The 16,592-nt window shown below is 36.8% G+C and overlaps 1 protein-coding gene across 3 annotated transcripts in view; it reads right to left on the bottom strand.

Moving 5' to 3' along the window:
• Window positions 1–16,592, bottom strand: part of SPIRE1 (spire type actin nucleation factor 1) — a 190,116-nt gene that overhangs the window by 71,977 nt on the left and 101,547 nt on the right. For all 3 annotated transcript variants that reach the window (XR_009534557.1, XM_060119578.1, XM_060119579.1), the window contains exons 3-4: window positions 14,304–14,537; window positions 1,267–1,392 (exon numbers count right to left, since the gene is read on the bottom strand). Coding sequence is in view for 2 of the 3 variants with exons in the window: in XM_060119578.1 (XP_059975561.1) it covers window positions 1,267–1,392; window positions 14,304–14,537 (360 nt within the window). In the remaining variant the exon portion in view is untranslated. The remainder of the gene's footprint in view (window positions 1–1,266; window positions 1,393–14,303; window positions 14,538–16,592) is intronic.

Below are 16,592 nucleotides of genomic sequence, written 5' to 3'. Positions count from 1 at the left end.
TATTTAAGGTGATTTATTAAGGGTGATCTGAATAAACTTACATATTACCAGAACTAATTAGTCATACTTTATTTAATATAGGTTAGCATTTTCCTTTCTCTCTTACACATCCCATATGTGTCTCTCCCCAAACTGTGTATCATAGTGGGTTTTAAACTAGTGTTTCAGATAAACTCCATACTTCAGTCACAAAAGAAATGATACCCACCACTGATCATGTACTGAGCTCTTACTACGTGCCAGGTGCTTTACATAGATCTCAAGAATCTTCACAACTGTCTGTGGGATGTAAAATATGGCAATTCACCTTATAAATAAATTAGGATGATTCTCTTTGGACTCTATATGTAATTTTTTTTCAACTAAAATGTTTTTATTACACAAAATTTTATAAAAATTGAAAAATACAGAAATTATATGAAGTAAAAAGGGAAAGCTCCCTCTACCCCCACCCTGCCTCTGTACTCTTTCTATTCCGTAGTACAGAGTTTGGAAGGTTTATTTTTATGTATTAAGTAGGTCAGCTGTATTTCCCATTCTTGGATAAGTGGCCTTCTATAGGAGACATTCTATGGGGTCCAGCAGCACACTCCCCTCTAGGCACCAGGGCTATATGCGACAGAAGTGACCCTCTGTGGGCTGCATGGGCCTTCAGTTGCAGCGGTGCTGACTGCTGTGGGTGCGCTGGTGAGTGCGGCTGGACCCCGGCCTGGTTGGCTGCCAGCCCCTGCCTCATGCAGTGACTAGTGGCCCACTGTGGGTGGGTACACATAGTATTTTTAACTCATAGACACTGACAGATAATAAATAAAATAGCTAAAATGAGATTCTGGATTATCTGAAAGTTAATTCACATCTCCTGCATTAAATATTTAATCACATCCACAATTATCAGATGTGTAGCTTCCTCTCTGCATCCTTATCCCTTCCTGAAAGACACACTAACATTTTTTTACAATGGACAAAAGAAGAGTGGCAGAAAGAGGGTGAAAAGCAAGTCACATGGGAAACTGACTAAACCAGTTCAGTAACATTTATTTTCCATTTGTAAGGAAGCTTTATGAAAATCTTTGTTTTATTAAATGGATTCACACAGCAACATTTTAAAGAACAGATTTAATTCTGCCTAAGTTGCTTCTTTCCTGAATGATTTTCAGCACTCATCAGAAGGATGGCAATAAACATTTTAAATAATATGATAGGCAATGTTGAAAATTCAGGTTTCTCTTTCACAATGCCATTAAATAGGAAAGCAGTAGTACTTACCTCCTTTGCACTCTTAATTTTAGTCAGAAATGTATGCAGCTCCATTGTCTCTGCAAACAGTGCACGACACACTGCCTGATAATGATTTGGTGCCTCTGATGCAGTTGGGAGATGAGCAGCACATAACTACAGAAGAGGAAAATAAAGGTACTTTTTTATTATCTGTGGGGTTTTTGTACCTTAAAAACAGACACACCCAATACATTCACATTTTCATATCAGACAGCAAGGCAACTCCACAATTCCCATCACCCAAAGCTTAATGCATCACAAGACGACCAGTAAAGTCCACACAATTATATGGGAAAAGTCCAGTAACTAACAAACACCCAGCAGCACAGATGAGCTTACTAGAATTAGTTAGCCTCTACTTGAAAACGATAGGGCATATGTAAAAGTTTTGGTTGGGAGTAGAAAGGGAACTACCAATTACTGAGTACTGATCAGAACTCAGGTATTTTAATAGCTACCATTTATTGAGTATTTATCATGCCATGTTTGACATGTCATATACACAGCATAATATCATTTACTCTTCAACGTAACCCTGAATTAGTACCGTTATATAGCAACAGAAACTAAGGCTTCAGAGGAGTCAAGTGACTTGTCGACAGTCATAAAGTTAACATAAGGGAGAAGGAGAATTTGACACAGTCCTATTTGATTCTGAAGCCCGGGATCATTCTAATACACACTGAGTTGTATAATTTAGTAAAAAGAATGTCAGGAAGACATGTGGACCACTGGGAAGATACCTCATCAGTAGATGGGGAGTGGAGGAAAGAGGGCAGAGGGCAACTGGTGATACTACCAGTCCTAACGTCCTTTACAATACACAGCCCATAACCCCCACAAAACTACCTGTAGATAAAAGATGCAATTTAACATCATGCACAACAATTTAGAAAAATCAAACACAGCTTGTTAGATTGGAAAAGACATCCTGTCAAGAGCCTAGTGCATTTTATTAAAAAGATAATTTTATCTTTCTATAAAATAATAGTTTTGTATCTGTGTACAACAGTTATGTTTTAAGGTACTTCATTTGCATTAAAAAGTTGTAAGTTAAGTTCTCCCTTATTCTTTACTATATTCAGTAAACTTGATATTAATACAATTACTGAAAATACAAATTTATTATATTTAATAACTTGTATCTTTTGGAGAGTAAAAGATATCTCTGTAGCTTATAATATCCTTCATAATGTGTCTTTCTGTTATTTTTTTCATTTGTAATAAGTATTGTATGCAATTTAATAGTTAGATTACTATCTTTAATAAAATACATTCTCAGGAAAATATCTTGAGTTTCAGTAAGAAACTTTTCCACGGTACCAAAAACAGGCTAAGAATTGATTCCTTGGGAGCATGAAAAGCAAAAATCTCACAAGCTTAATTATTCACAAAGTGACCAATGAACAGAGAGTACAGTTTTTGCTCAATTATTTTTGTACACAGAAAACAGCTTCCCATATAGAATTATCATTTCCAAGGTTATGAAAGGCATCTGCTAGGACTTTCACCTTTCACTAATCCCACAATTTTATATTCCAATTATATGTTCTGAATATGGCATAACATTTTTTACTGTAATTCACAGTAAGAAATACATTTTAGGGGGCGCTTCCCTGTGGCACAGTGGTTGAGAGTCCGCCTGCCAATACAGCGGACACGAGTTCAAGCGCTGGTCTGGGAAGATCCCACATGCCGCAGAGCAACTAAGCCCGTGAGCCACAACTACTGAGCCTGCACTCTAGAGCCCATGAGCCACAACTACCGAGCCCGTGTGCCACAACTACTGAAGCCCGCGTGCCACAACTACTGAAGCCCGTGCACCTAGAGCCTGTGCTCCACAACAAGAGAAGCCACCACAATAAGAAGACCGCACACCGCAACGAAGAGTAGCCCCTGCTCGCTGCAACTAGAGAAAGCCCACGTGCAGCAACGAAGACACAACGCAGCCAAAAATTAAATAAATAAATAGAAATACATTTTACATAAGGATTCAAACACATGCATATGTATATGTTTTATACACAAAATTTTCACAAAACAAAACTTACACATTCAATTGATTTCACAACCCACTAACAGGCTGTGCCCTGCAACTTGGAAAACACTGGTGTAAAACTCTAAAATTTTTTTAATGCACATGATATAATCTTATATGTAGAAAACCCACAAAAACTATTAGAACTAAGAAGCAATTTTAGCAAAGTTGTGGGATACCTGATCAACACAAAAAAGTTCTATTTCTATACAATACTAATGAACAATCAGAAAATGAAATTAGAAAACAATACCATTTTTTTAAATAGCAAAAGAATAAAATACTAAGGAATAAATTTAACCAAGGAGGTGCAAGATTTACACAGTGAAAACTCTAAAGCATTGCTGGAAGAAATTAAAGAAGACTTACATAAATGGAAAGACATCCCGTATTCATGGGTTGGAAGACTTAATATTGTTAAGACAGTAATACTAAACAAAATGATCTACAGATTGAATGCAATCCCTAACTAATTCCCAAAGGCCTTTTTTGAAGAAATGGAAAAGCTGATCCTAAAGTTCATATAGAATTGCAAGGGGCCCCAAACAGCTCAGACAATCTTGAAAAGAACAGAGCTAGCAGACTCAAACTTCCAAATTTCAAAACTTACCTCAAAGTTATACTAATCAAAACAAAGTGGTACTTGCATAAGGACAAACATACAGATCAATGAAATAGAACTGAATCCAGAAATAAACCCATATATCTATGATTGATTCATTTTTCACAAAAGTGCCCAGACCATTAAGTAGGGAAAGAATATTCTCTTCAACAAATGATACTGGGAAAACTGGATATCCACATGCAAAAAAAAAAAAAAAGAAGTAGTGGTACCCCTATCTCACACCATACATAAATATTAACTCAAAATGGATCAGAGGGCTTCCCTGGTGGCGCAGTGGTTGAGAGTCCGCCTGCCGATGCAGGGGACACGAATTCGCGCCCCGGTCCGGGAAGATCCCACATGCCGCGGAGCAGCTGGGCCCGTGAGCCATGGCTGCTGAGCCTGCGCGTCCGGAGCCTGCGCTCCGCAACGGGAGAGGCCACAACAGTGAGAGCCCCGCGTAACGCAAAAAAAAAAAAAAAAGTCTATCTGACAAGTCCATTATCTGAATTCTCTGTATAGAATCATTAATAATATTGCCAGAATCGAAATTAATTTTCTGAAACTTCATACATACTTCATTACATACATAAGACCTTGTTATATATTTTCAACAAAACTTGAAATTATCAGCAAACCTGGGTTAGACTGATGTGATTAGAAAAAAGACAGTCTACAATACTTTCTAACATTTGGAAACATTTTTTGGTCAAATAAGTTAGCATTTGTATTTTGAAGCAATGTACCAACTAGGAAAAAAATCTTTATCTGATATCAAATCAAAGATGTATGCCAGAAACTCTATTATCCATTGGCCTTTTACCCTAATTAGCGTCAAAATACTACACAGGAAAAGACCATAACGTTTTTTTTAAAACTTTGGCACAATTAATTGGGAATACAATTTTTGTTTAAACTCTAAATTACGAAGCGTTCAGCAATCCAAGTCACTCTTTATGTCTGGAGACACATACTGCAGTGTATGTAAATAATATCACCTTAGAAGAGAAAAAAGGCATAATCAAAATTATATCTTCTGATATATTTAGGTTTTATATCACAGTCTTTTGTTGATAACATTAGACTCCAAATTTCCTCATAATTTATTCTCAACTGCTAAAATTCAAATGTTTTAAAAAATAGTTCACAAAGCTTAGAATTTTATTTGCAAAAATCTAAGTAAATATAATTTTAAACCATAATTAAAATGTTTTGCCTAGTGAGTATAATCATGCATTTGTCATAAGAAATTAATAACAAAGATAATAACAAAGATCATCTTCATTAAATGCAGCATCATATAGTTAGTTAGGATAAATTACTAAATTTTTGCCCAAACCAGTGAGAAAATTAGCACGTTCCCAGCAAATTTTAAAACTTAGAGAACAAATATTTTGAAGTACAGAGAATTGCAGTTTGTTCCTTGGAGTCACTCTAATTTGACTGACAGACTATGGTCACCCAACTAACCTATGTTAACACACCTTCACTCAGTAACTGACAAGCTCAAACAAACATTATGGCTTCCCTTGGATATACTCCATTAAACCTAGGCCAAATTTATACACAAATGAAAATAACACACTCATTCCACTTCAGCTGTCTGTAATACACATGCAATTTGAAGATGAAGATAAACTGTGCACTGTACTAATCTAGCTTGGTATAATAAAATTAGGGACTTCCCTGGCGGTCCAGTGGTTGGGATTGCCTTCCAATGCAGGCGGTGCAGGTTCGATCTCTGGTCGGGGACCAGGGATCCCACATGCCTTGCGGCCAAAACACCAAAAAACGTAAAACAGAAGCAATATTGTGACGGAATCAATAAAGACTTTAAAAAGTGGTCCACATCAAAAAAAAAAAAAATCTTAAAAAAAATTAAATAATATAGGTTTTTTTCCTATTTTTAATCACACTGTACAGTACCATCCTTTTCTTAAATTTTTCTCCTGGGGTTTCCCTGGTGGCACAGTGGTTGAGAATCTGCCTGCTAATGCAGGGGACATGGGTTCGAGCCCTGGTCTGGGAGGATCCCACATGCTGCGGAGCAACTAGGCCCGTGAGCCACAACTACTGAGCCTGCGCGTCTGAAGCCTGTGCTCTGCAACAAGGAGGCCGCGATAGTGAGAGGCCCGCGCACCGCGATGAAGAGTGGCCCCCGCTTGCCACAACTAGAGAAAGCCCTGGCACAGAAACGAAGACCCAACACAGCCGTAAATAAATAAATAAATAAATAAATAAATAAACGAATGAATAAATAAATAAATAAAGCCAAGCATTTAAAAAAAAAAAAAAAATTTTCTCCTGATGAGTTTTCAAAATAGCATGCAAATTCTGACATTATGTGGCAAACCAAAAACATATTAGCTTTTTATAAGCAGGGCTTATTATTTGTAAACTTTATTCTTATATTTACAGAAACATGCCAGATTTTTTTGAAAGTATGATTAACACTGGAAATATAACTTATAAAACTATTCATGGGCAATAACTTAATATAGCCATACTAAAATTTTACAATATTTTATTTCTTATACAAATGCTAAACAATAAGAGGAATGGAATTTCTGAAGCCATATGGTTCCCCATGAATCACAATGCCATTAATACCATTTATGGTAAATCATAAATCAGCACAGTCTCTTTTATAAATTATAGATTTATTGAAAACCATAACTCACCTACCATTTCTTTTTTTTTTTTTACATCTTTATTAGAGTATAATTGCTTTACAATGGTGTGTTAGTTTCTGCTTTGTAACAAAGTGAATCAGTTATACATATACGTATGTCTCCATATCTCTTCCCTCTTGCATCTCCCTCCCTCCCACCCTCCCTAGCCCACCCCTCTAGGTGGGAGCTGATCTCCCTGTGCTATTTGGCTGCTTCCCACTAGCTATCTATTTTACATTTGGTAGCGTATATATGTCCATGCCACTCTCTCACTTTATCCCAGCTTACCCTTCCCCCTCCCCGTATCCTCAAGTCCATTCTCTAGTAGGTCTGCATCTTTATTCCCGAGCACAGTCTCTTCTTTATACACATAGCAGTACACGCAGAATTTTGTGGTCTTTTTTCCATTTATTAAAACAAAAATTTCCCATATTGCTTTATAACCCACATAATTATAATTTAAAGACCATATGATAATCCATGTAGTTGATATACCATTTCTTTGTGAGTCATTTATTTCTAGTTTCAGAACAGAATAATGCTGTGATACACATCTCCATGTACCTATGTAACATTTTGTTTTAGAAAACATCTCTTTGTACCAAGAACAGATTGGTGATGCCAGTGGTTGGGGCTTGGGGGTACAGGGTGGGTGAAATGGTGAAGGTGGTCAAAAGGTACAAACTTCCAGTTATAAAATAAGTAAGTCCTAGGGATGTAATGTACAGCATGGTGACTATAGTTAACAATACCATATTATATTATTTGAAAGCTGCTAAAAGAGTAGAGCTTAAAATTTCTCATCACAAGAAAAAAAATTCATAACTATGTGTGGTGATGGATGTTAACTAGCCTTATTGTGTTGATCATTTTGCAATTTATACAAATAGGGAATCATTATACATATTTACAAGTGAAACTAATATAATGTTATATGTCAGTTCTATCTAAGTTTAAAAAATTGCCCTCTTTGATAAATAAATAAAATTAAATTAAAATAAAAGTCCACAGGGCCTAGAAAACAAAACAACAACAAAAAATTGACCTCTTTGAAAAATTCCTAATAGTAGTATTACTATGTGAAAAAATTTCAAACATATAAAAAATGAGGTGAATAGTATAATGAATTACAATGTACCCATCACCCAATTTAGTAATTATCAATTCATGGCTAATCTTGTTTTATCTACATCCTCATCCACTTAAGCCTCACCCTCCAGGATTATTTTACAGCAAATCCAAGATATCTAAATTTCACATGTAAATATTTCAGCATATATCACTAAATAATGAGTTCTTTTTTAAAAAATATAACCACAATACTATTATCATATCTAAAAATATGAATAATTCCTAATATCATCAACTATAGAGTAAGAGGTCAAATTTTCCTGATTATCTCAAATATATACCCAGTTTTATAATTTATTTCTTTTAATCGAGATTCGTTCTACTGCAATTGGTATGTATTAAGTCTCTTTTAATATGTTTTTCCTCTCTCCCCTTCCTTTTAATTTGTAAGTTACTTGTTGAAGAAATTATGTGATTTGTGCTATAGTTTCCCACAATCTGATTTTGCTGATTGCGTCCCTATGGTGTTATTTTAAATGTTTCATGTCCCCTGGACTTCTTATAAATTGGTAGTTAGATTAGTTAGATCTAGAGGCTTGATCAGATTGTTTATTTGGCAAGAAGACTCCACAGGTGGTGCTGTAAACTTCCATCGGAGGCACAGAAAGTCTGCTGGTTTCTTGTGATGCCACAATGCTATTATTTTGTAGAATCAGAATATTACCATTTTGCAATCCCTATCACCTCCCTTTCATTTATTAGTTGGAATACTTTTATAAAGAGACATTCATCCAAAACTCTTTGGTTGCCTTGAGGTGGTGTCCTTATGGAAAAGGCAGAATGGATTCTGTCTATACGCCAGTTGTCAAAATAATAAGTGGGTTAACAACTTGGTTAACAACTGAACAACTGCTAAAGGTGACCAAAAGGGTTTTATTAATTATTACTTATGTGTCCAGAGAATGCAGAATATTTGGTCTGCTTTAATCCATCACAGCTACTATTCTTATTGATGATCAAATTCTTCCATCTGACCAATGCGGGAGCCTCCTTGAGTTGGCTTCTGAGTCCTTTTTACATAATTTAGTAATCTTGGATGGTCTGTTTGCTTTCTGGTATGACAAGATGTTCTAGGCTGTTTTACACATTTCCTTCCCAGATCTGGAATTAGTCATTTCTCTAAGGAATTCTGGAATTCTTTTAGTAGGGAATGGTATTCGGAGACCATGAGCTGGTGGCAGCTCTGCTCACTGCTACTATGTGATTGTTGCTTTCCAGGTCTGTCTATGTGGTCACGTTTCTGATGCGGTAACAGTTAGGCTCAGTTTGCTTTGGATTTGAGGGGATTATACTTCCATATTCAGTTTTGTTTCATAATTATGTAAAATATTTATATGGTTTCTAAATCAAATCCACAGAATCAACTACACTCATAGATGTGTAGCTTTAATGACTGTCCTGGTTTCTACTCTGGTTTATCTTTCCTCTTTTTTAAAAAAAAATATAAGCAAATACTTTATATATATTCTTATCCATACATTTTCTTAGATAAATGCTGGCATACTATACATAATTTTCTACACCTTGTTTTCTCATGTAAATGATATATCCTGGAGATCTTTCCGCAACCCTTTTGATAGTGATATAGTACGCCACTAGTTGGCTGTACCACAGTTAATTCACCATTTCCCTATTAATGGACATCTGGGATATTTCTAGCATTCTGCTATTATAAATAGTGAATAGTTTTAGACTTCTTAATATACTGTCAAATTATTTTATGTAAGAGCTATGTACATTTACACTGAAGCTATCAATTACTGAGCAAAAAAAATTTACCATAATTTCTAATTTCAACAAAAGTAAATTCTTGCTTTCAAAAGAATGGCAAATGGTATTGCTTTATTTGAATTCCCTGATTATTAGGGGGACTGGATTGTGTAAGAGAACCAGGATCCACCAGGGCCCCTCTCTGTGCCCTACAAGCCTCCCATGAACCAGTGCTGGCCCACCACTTTCATATGTTCAGATTATTCGTAAGGGTACCCCTTCTAGAAGGACATCCTCCACATTACAGACATTGCAAATTTTTATTTATTACAATTCTCTTACACATGGAAGTACATTATCCTGAAGAGGAAAGCAGGTTGCTAATTTACACCAAGGTGTATGGGCCAGTATGGTCCTAGACACCAGGTCCATAATATTTACCTCACTGGGGTTCATTTAACCCCAGTTAAGTTCATCTCCAAGCACCTGACAGAGCGCTCAGAACAAGGAAGGCACACTAAATGCTCCTTAAATATCTGAGAAGGTAAATGAATGCATGAGTAAGCTGAGACTTTTACATTCGTCTCAAATGAAGAACTTGCTCTTGTGCTATTCTCTTACTAACTTCATTCATTTCTCAAACACTCCTTTCACTCTTCCTCTCTACACACTGTCTCACATCCTCATCTTCCATCATCCTGCCCCTGGTCTCCTTAATCTTCCTTGCCTGCATACTTCACTCTCCATCACCATCACCGTTTACTTCACGTCTACAATCGCTTTTCTTTTCAACTAATGTTAACTGAAGGAATCTTTTCTAGGATATATTTATATATAAGAAAATAATTTTTAAGAATGATCTTTTCTTGGGCTTCCCTGGTGGCGCAAGTGGTTGAGAGTCCACCTGCCGATGCAGGTGACGCGGGTTCGTGCCCCGGTCTGGGAGGATCCCACATGCTGCGGAGCGGCTGAGCCCGTGAGCCATGGCCGCTGAGCCTGCGCGTCCGGAGCCTGTGCGCCGCAACGGGAGAGGCCACAACAGTGAGAAGCCCGCGTACCGCAAAAAAAAAAAAAAAAAAAAAAAAAAAAAAAGAATGATCTTTTCTTAATACTTCCTGTAAGGCTCCACTTAGTTCTATATGTTTCTCAACAAACAATCTGAAAGAAAAATATTTTAGGTGTTATATTCTTAATTTAAGAGAAGAACACATTCTATCGCTGACATAAATTTGTGCCTGCAATTTATTATGACCTATATGCAGCGGCAAAAAGCCTTGGAATGACTCAGAAAAAAATGATATATGTGTTTATACTTTACTTGTTTATATCCTGTTTGTCTCCATTACAATTAAGAACCATAAAAACAGGGACCAATTATATGTTGTTACTGGTATATCCCTAGCACCTAGAAAAATGCCTGGCATATAGTAAGTGTTATTAAATTTTTATTCATGACAAGCACTATACTAGGTACTTTATATTAATTATGTTATTTAATTTAATCTGCACAAAACTCAATCAGGCAGATATTCTCTCTTTACATAAGAATAAGGATCGGGCTTCCCTGGTGGCGCAGTGGTTGGGAGTCCTCCTGCCGATGCAGGGGACACGGGTTCGTGCCCCGGTCCGGGAAGATCCCACATGTCGCGGAGTGGCTGGGCCTGTGAGCCGTGGCCACTGGGCCTGCGTGTCCGGAGTCTGTGCTCCGCTACGGGAGAGGCCACAGCAGTGAGAGGCCCGCGTACCGCAAAAAAAAAAAAAAAAAAAGAATAAGGACCATAGGATTAAATAATCCAGGGTAAAACAACTGGTACAAAACTGGCAAAAACAGGGTTCCAATCTAAATCCTACCTGACTATAAACCTCTGAATTTAACTTCCTCTCATTCACTCAGTTCAAAGAATCTGGACAAGTCACACGCCTCTTTGAGCCTTAGTTCTTTCATTTGTAAAATGGGTATAACAATGCCAACCCAATACCTCACAGTGTTACCCTAAGTCTCAGATAACAATGGACGTGAAAGTAATTTTCAAGTGTAACACACCATATAACAAATTGAAAGACTGGTAGGAATAAACAACTGTTCGGGTACACAATAAAAAGGTCTTGCTCACTAAGAATTAAAAACAAATTGTCTCCAAGTTCCTAAATATTCTATTATTTACATTATTCAAACTTAGTTTCACATTTCCACTTTCAACAAGGAGAAAGCATATATTTCTTCAGTTAATTCTTGTCTTCTCTTCCAACAATGTAAACAGGAGCCAATTTACTAATTGAAGATTTCAACCCACTGAGCAAATCACAAACTCCTATGTGTCACTATCTGGCCATGAATAATGGGTTTTATGATATATAAAATTCAGTTTACTTGTCAAATGTTTCAGCAATTATTTTTCTTCTCATGTAGCTAAAAGAAATATTCAGAACATATTGTTACAGATGTGGAAATTTTTACTGATCAGTTTTGGTTAACATAGAAACTAAGAAACAAGGGGTGAGTATATGATACTCTCCAATAAAATTCCTAAGAATGGAATTGGTAATCTTAGTTTTCCTCCAATCTATAAAACCTTTCTAAAAAAGCATTTTAATTGTTTATTTTTCATATTATGATAGAAATAAGATAGGCAGGAGGGCAGACATAGTAGCTCAAATTAAAAAAACAATAAAACAGTGTAAGAGTTATCAGTTCAAACTGATGAATGTCCAAGAATCTTTGTTTTATAAGTTAACATATTGAATGTCATTGAGTAGAACTGTAAGATTCCAATAACTCTCCAGGCCTCATCTTCCAAATCTGTAGTATACAAGAGCAATCTGGCCATGACATCTGTCATTTGACTGGTGCCAGGGTTAACCTACTGACATGGTTGGTTGGGTGGGTGTCCCCTCCTCCTTCACCATGCCCTGTTCCCCACCCCACAAACACCCACTAAACCACTACCAAAAACTGTTAGCTCAGTTTCAGAGGTATAGACAGTTTTGTTTCTTTTTTTTTTTTTAATTTATTTTTTAATTTATGGCTGTGTTGGGTCTTCATTGCTGTGCGTGGCCTTTCTCTAGTTGTGGTGAGCGGGGGCTATTCTTCATTGTAGTGCGCAGGCTTCTCGTTGCGGTGGCTTCTCTTGTTGCAGAGCACGGGCTCTAGGTGCTCAGGCTTCAGTAGTTGTGGCTCGTGGGCTTAGCTGCTCCGCAGCATGTGGGATCTTCCCGGGCCAGGGCTTGAACCCGTGTCCCCCGCATTGGCAGGTGGATTCTTAACCGCTGCCATACCAGGGAAGTCCCAGTTTTGTTTCTTAATGGAAAACTTTTTACTCCTCATTTATCACAGAATCAAGTATTTTTAGTTCCTTATTCACTTCATTTGTTTTTTTCATTTGCATCATTTTTTAATTAGATTCCACATATAAGTGATATTATATAATATTTGTCTTTCTCTGACTTACTTCACTTAGTATGTTAATCTCTAGGTCCATCCATGTTGTTGCAAATGGCATTATTTCATTCTTTTTATGGCTGAGTAACATTCCACTGTATATATACACCACATCTTCTTTATCCATTCATCTGTCGATGAACATTTAGGTTGCTTCCATGTCTTGGCTACTGTAAATAATGCTGCAATGAACACTGGAGTGCAAGTATCTTTTTGAATTATGGTTTTCTCCAGATATATGCCCAGGAGTGGGACTGCTGGATCATATGGCAACTCTATTTTTAGTTTTTTAAGGAACCTCCACACTATTCTCCATAGTGGCTGTACCAATTTACATTCCCAGCAACTGTGTAGAAGGGTTCCCTTTTCTCCACACCCTCTCTAGCATTTATTGTTTGTAGATTTTTTGATGATGGCCATTCTGACCACTGTGAGGTGATACTTCATTATAGTTCTGATTTACACTTCTCTAATAATTAGTGATGTTGAGCATCTTTTCATGTGCTTTTTGGACACCTGTCTATCTTTTTTGGAGAAATGTCTATTTAGATCTTCTGCCCATTTTTTGATTGGGTTATTTGGTTTTTTGATATAGAGATGCATGAGCTGTTTGTATATTTTGGAGATTAATCCCCTGTTGGTTGTTTCATTTGTAAATATTTTCTCCCATTCTGTGGGTTGTCTTTTCATTTTGTTTATGATTTCCTTTGCTATGCAAAAGTTTTTAAGTTTAATTAGGCACCACTTGTTTATTTTTGTTTTTATTTCCATTACACTAGGAGGTGGATCAAAAAAGATATTGCTGCGATTTATGTCAGAGAGTGTTCTGCCTATGTTTTCCTCTAAAAGTTTTATAGTATCCAGACTAACATTTAGGTCTTTAATCCATTTTGAGTTTATTTTCATGCATGGTGTTAGAGAGTGTTCTAATCTACAGATTCAATGAAATCCTTATCAAATTACCAATGGCATTTTTCACAGAAGTAGAACAAAAAAATTTTAAATTTGTATGGAAACACAAAAGACCTTGAATAGCCAAAGCAATCTTGAGAAAGAAAAACAGAGCTGGATGAATCAGGCTTCCTGACTTCAGACTATACTACAAAGCTACAATAATCAAACAGTATGGTACTGGCACAAAAACAGAAATATAGATCAATGGAACAGGATAGAAAGCCCAGAGATAAACCCACGCACCTATGGTCAACTAATCTATGACAAGGGAGGCAAGGATATTTGATGGAGAAAAGACAGTCTCTTCAATAGGTGGTGCTGAGAAAACTGGACAGCTACATGTAAAAGAATGAAATTAGAACACATTTCACTTATAGCTCAAAGTCTAAGTACTATTATCAAATGCTAAATCACCATTCAGTTTTTTAAAGTGAAATAACAACTCTTCAAAGAAAGAGGTACTATTGTAAACTTTACCTTCATGACATCTCTATAGGACCGGATTGCTGAGATTTTTCTCTTCTCATCTTCCTCCTCCTCCACACCTTCATCTGCAGCCTCATAGCCCTCATCATTGCTGCCATCAGCCTCTACCGTGTTGGCCATGCGATCGATGAGCTGTTCCAGGGGAGGGCTTAATTCCCTTTCTTCATTCTCCTTCAAGCCATAGTCCAGTGCCTTATAAATAATAATTCCCAAAGATTCAATAACCTAGGAACATTAAGGAAGGTGGTTAATAGAGATGACTAAACATTTTTATAGAACTAACTGTAAGGCATAAAATATTTAGTATGATATAAGCTAGGTCTAATTTATTCCATTTCAGAAACATGACAAATTAAATTTGAAGAGATATTTAAAAGTCTCAACTATGCTTTTAAAAAAATCTCAGATGGAAATTTTTGTGTGATTTCTTCAAACTAGTATATAACACATACACAAACCCTTTTCATGTTTCTTAGATTTATATCATACACTAAAATCTGTATTCTCCATTTATACAAAATACCAACAATACCAACCAGGTTGATTTTCCACATTTCCAAAAGATATTTTTGAGAACGGACAGAGTTATCAAAGATCATATCCATTCAGAACTCTTATGGCAATGCTTATCTAATTAGGGATTTCATAGACATACCAAGGATCTGAGACTGAAAAATCAATGATTGGTAGCAGCTAACGTAAGCTTAAACAACAACAACAACAAAATCTATTAATAGCCATATATGTACTGCTCATTGAGTTCCATTCAGTTATTAGAAACACATATCCCTCATATGATGCAAACAAGTGAGAGACTTTCAAACTCTGAACTTTCAGTGTAGTGCATAGATAATCCTCCTTGCCACTCACCCCCACCACTGCTATCTCCCAAGAAATACGAACCTGATTTATGAACACTGAATATACATCCCTGTTTACTATCACCCTGACAAATGCTTTAGGCTTTGGCCAATACAAGGAATTCTACTTTATTCCACAACACTACCTTCTTTTCTGCTCAGAAAAATCACAGATAAATAACTGTTTTTAAAAAATTTTTACAATGCCAACAGCTCATTTTACCTTAGCTATTTTGGAGGGAAGAACACAGGAAATAAAGCCAAACATGTAGGATTTTGCCACTTTTACCACTAACCATTTGACTCAGGGCAAATTATTTATTTTAGTTAAATTATTTATTTTCTTATCTGTAAAATAGGTATCAATGATATCTACATCTCATGGGGTTTTGTTAAGGCAAATGCATTTGTTACACGTGGAAGTACTTAGTACATGACTTCTAACGCGTACTGAATAAATGTTATCTGCCCCCAGATCACCCTTTTCCAGTGTTTATCCAGTTAATATACAGACATGCATACATCATTCCTTCCCTTTATTCCATTTGTAGCCATAGTCAGTGCTGTGTTGTTGGTTTTTTTTTTTAAGTTGTTTATTTGGTACCAAAGAAGAGGAAAAGACAGAAGTTTTGACGATGAGTTAAATACATGGAGTCACTGCCAGCATATATTATAGCCCTTAAAAGCACTCAAGCATTCACTCAAAAAATCTCCACAAAATCTGAAATCTACCTTATCAAGTGAAATAATATTTTCTCAACACAAATTTCAAAATGAAGGCTTATAAATTCTCAGCTTCTAATTTTTAAATAATACTGGGTTGTTTCTTTGTAATATTTCTCATTGAAAATATGTAATGTTTTCATTAGTTGTTTGTTTGTTTGTTTGTTTGTTTCTTGCATGGGCCTCTCACTGTTGTGGCCTCTCCCATTGCAGAGCACAGGCTCCGGACGCACAGGCTCAGCGGCCATGGCTCATGGGCCCAGCCGCTCTGTGGCATGTGGGATCCTCCCGGACCAGGGCACGAACCTGCATCCCCTGCATCAGCAGGCGGACTCTCAACGACTGCGCCACCAGGGAAGCCCCTTTTCATTAGTTTTTAATGGTCTGACTGGAACTCTAACCACTATTTTCAAAGTTGTTTTGTGTGACAATGGATCTTCTGAGTTCCAAGTCAGCTGACTACTGTGGTCACCTCTTCTGGGGACCAAACCTCCCTCAACACCCCACCCCCATCCACCCATCTGTCCTGGAAAGGGTACCTGTTCTGTGTTTCCCTGGCAGAAGGTCCACACAGCCAGGGACTCTCTCACCACAGGCAGGTACTACTTAGGGCAGGGATTTTACCTTTCAGTTCAATGTCAGCAGAGCCTGGCATTGTGATGTATGTGTAATAAACACCCATCGACTTGAACCTAGA

The sequence above is a fragment of the Mesoplodon densirostris genome, chromosome 15 (genome assembly GCF_025265405.1).
Source record: "Mesoplodon densirostris isolate mMesDen1 chromosome 15, mMesDen1 primary haplotype, whole genome shotgun sequence".
In the NCBI taxonomy this organism is placed as follows: Eukaryota; Metazoa; Chordata; class Mammalia; order Artiodactyla; family Ziphiidae; genus Mesoplodon; species Mesoplodon densirostris.
This window is presented reverse-complemented; position numbering and strand designations above follow the sequence as displayed.